General features: G+C 45.8%; 1 protein-coding gene across 3 annotated transcripts in view; it reads left to right on the top strand.

Annotated features, from left to right (window-relative positions):
- Positions 1-2,961, top strand: part of RALY (RALY heterogeneous nuclear ribonucleoprotein) — a 68,304-nt gene that overhangs the window by 55,925 nt on the left and 9,418 nt on the right. For 2 of the 3 annotated variants that reach the window (XM_018571483.1, XM_018571485.1), the window contains exon 4: positions 1,543-1,590. The exons of the other annotated variant lie outside the window; for it this stretch is intronic. In XM_018571483.1, coding sequence (XP_018426985.1) covers positions 1,543-1,590 — 48 coding nt within the window. The remainder of the gene's footprint in view (positions 1-1,542; positions 1,591-2,961) is intronic. 3 annotated transcript variants of the gene reach the window in all.

Genomic DNA, 2,961 nt, shown 5'->3' with positions numbered 1-2,961 from the left:
TCCGAAAGTTTGGCAACCGCTGCCCTAGAAAACTGTCTTTATGGCCATAACGGCCAATGGTTTTCTTGTATTGTTTTGTATTCTTATTTTAGCAGATGTAAAAGACTTAAATGATCACATCTCTGTATCCGTGTATATTTTAATGCAATACACACAATATTCACACCTTCATTTGACTTGGTATCAGCCTCTTGCAATCTTCTGTATTAGCAGAGCTCAGAATGGGAATGGGGAAAGCAGCATACGGAGCCAGGCTGATAGGAGTAGAGATCAGTTCGACAGAGATACACTCTTCTGTCTGTAGCTTCTGCTTTCACTGTCCAGTCACACACTGGGGGTGGGGAGGAGACCAATAAATATTATTAACAATGTCCATGTGCAGTCAAGAAACATGCTGATAGGAGGACTGACAGAGGGGAAAGCAGTATAAGGAGCCAATCAGTTGTGCTGCACTGTGTATGTGTTAACAAAGAACATATTGATAGTAGGAGTGAGCAGAGAGACAGAGCAATGAGCTTATCAGTGTTCTGCTTCTTATTTCACTCTCCTGTCACGGGCTGGGGGAGGTCCCCTCCAAATCATTGGATTCAAGTGTTTCGAGAAATTTCCTTGCTACTAAATATTCCACGGTCACCTGTTAGTGGTATTATAACAAAGTGGAAGCAACTGGGAGCAACAGCAACTCAGCCACGAAAAATGACAGAGAGGGGTCAGCGCATGCCTGCAGAGTCAATAGCTATAGACCTCCAAACTTCGTGTGGCCTTCAGACTGGCACAACAACAGTGCGTAGAGAGCTACATGGAATTGGTTTCCATGGCCAAGCAGCTGCACCCAAGCCTTACATCACCAAGTGCAGTGCAAAGCGTCGGATGCAGTGGTGTAAAGCACGCCGCCATTGGACTCTAGGGAAGTGGAGATGTGTTCTCTGGAGTGGCGAATCACGCTTCTCTGTCTGGCAATCTGATGGACATGTCTGGGTTTGGCGATTGCCAGTAGAACGGTAATTGCCTGACTGCATTGTGCCAAGTGTAAAGTTTGGTGGAGGGAGGATTATGGTGTGGGGTTGTTTTTCAGGGGTTGGGCTTGGCCCCTTAGTTCCAGTGCAGGGAACTCTTGAGGCATCAGCATACCAAGACATTTTGGACAATTTTATGCTCCCAACTCTGTGGGAACAGTTTGGGGATGGCCCCTTTCTGTTCCAACATGACTGCGCACCATATATATATCGATATATATCCTTGCTCTGCAGTCATTTATAGGGATCTATAGAGGGGCGTATTGCATAGACCTGCAGGCCCCCATCCACCAGCAGGGGACAGGTTAAATATGAATGACGCCTTTAATGTGTAATTTAGTGTTCTGCAGATACTAGGGGTTATGGCGTGATCGAGGGCCCAAGGGAAATACACCAGAGCGCAGGGTAATAGTTTTATGAAACAAGTTCTAGCACATATTCTTTATGTCGTCGCTTACCCCGATCCCTTTTTTTTTTCTTTACCCGTTGTGCTTGCAATTTAAAATTCCCTCTATTCTCTTCACAGCGGCTATGATTTTGACATTGATTACTACAGAAATGATTTCTATGAGAGGTGAGTGAAGCTGCGTGAATGCACTATGACCTATTTTCCTTCTCTGTCTCATTGTGAATTGCGTTCCAGCTGTGGGGTGGGGGAGGCAGGGAGGGGGTGAAATCAGAGCCTTGCGAATGCAATCACATCTTTGCATTGTCAAGCGGCACAACGGGGGGACGGGGGGCAACCTTTACACGCTCGAGTCTTCATCCAAGCCAGAAGGAGAATCCTTTCTCCATAGTGCCTTTCATGTTCTTGTGTTTTGTCATTTGGGTGGAGGATGGGTCAGGTATAGGTTTTAATGAAAAATACCAAAAAGGACCAATAGGCTTTGACATGCACACAGTGTATGAGATATGTCATATATCTTCTTGTATAGTGACACAAACTGGTCATATCAAAGAGAATTCTGAGTACATTCAGGTGCATTTGTTGTGCATTTGTTGTGCCATTGCTTGTACAAAAAAAAATTAAAATATATGTAAACCCTAAAAATTAACTTTAATGTCAATGTATTGTACTGAAAATCCCAGGTGGGATCACTCAACCCATGCTCAACTCAGTGGACTACAGAACACCCCAAACACTCAGGGGCATCCCGAGGCCGGGTGTCACCCGGAGCAGAGATTGGATGACACCTCGTCATGACGTCATCGCGCATGCACGGTCATCTAATTGACACCTGCCGGCGGCCATCTTGGTGATGGACGCTGGCAGAGAGAGGAGGGGACGTTCACCCGGCGGGATGAGGTATGCCACCTGGTCCCCTCCTCTCTTCTGACACTGTCAGGCTCTCGGTCCATGACCGAGTGCCTGACTTTTTAGAGGGGGTGACACCAAAATGACTCACCCCTCCAATGGTGTCACCCGGGTGCGGGCCGCACCCCCCACACCCCTCTTGTGACGCCACTGCACACACTTATGGCATGAAGCAAAGGACAGGTGGATGTTCTGTAATCCAAAGACACTAACTGTCCTAGGATGACAATGCTGCAGATACAGTGTGGTATGTGAGCGTTCTCACCCCCGGACAGGAAGTGTCAGGCAGGATCACCAGGTGCAAATAAAGGGGAAAACCTGGAAAAAAAAAAAGGAAATTAATGCAGCAGCCACGTCTAAGGGCTGCTAGGCTGTAATTTATTAAGTTTTTTGTTCTTGAGTTTTGATACAATTTAAAAGTTTTCCCTCCAATGGAATGATGACGGTGCATCAGTTTACATGGATGAGGGCTTTTCAGTGAAGTTTTTGTTTCAGTGCTATCTGGCTGCCGTCACATATAGGCAGCGCTGATTTTGTCTGATTGATTTTGGTGCATTGAAGGGCAACTCCTGGCAAACAGCTGAATACACAGATGATATATATATATATATATATATATATATATATATA

The sequence above is a fragment of the Nanorana parkeri genome, unplaced genomic scaffold, assembly GCF_000935625.1.
Source record: "Nanorana parkeri isolate BGI_ZX_2015 unplaced genomic scaffold, ASM93562v1 scaffold1766, whole genome shotgun sequence".
Taxonomy (NCBI): domain Eukaryota; kingdom Metazoa; phylum Chordata; class Amphibia; order Anura; family Dicroglossidae; genus Nanorana; species Nanorana parkeri.
Note: the sequence above shows the minus strand (reverse complement) of the source record. Positions and strands in the feature narration are given on the sequence as shown.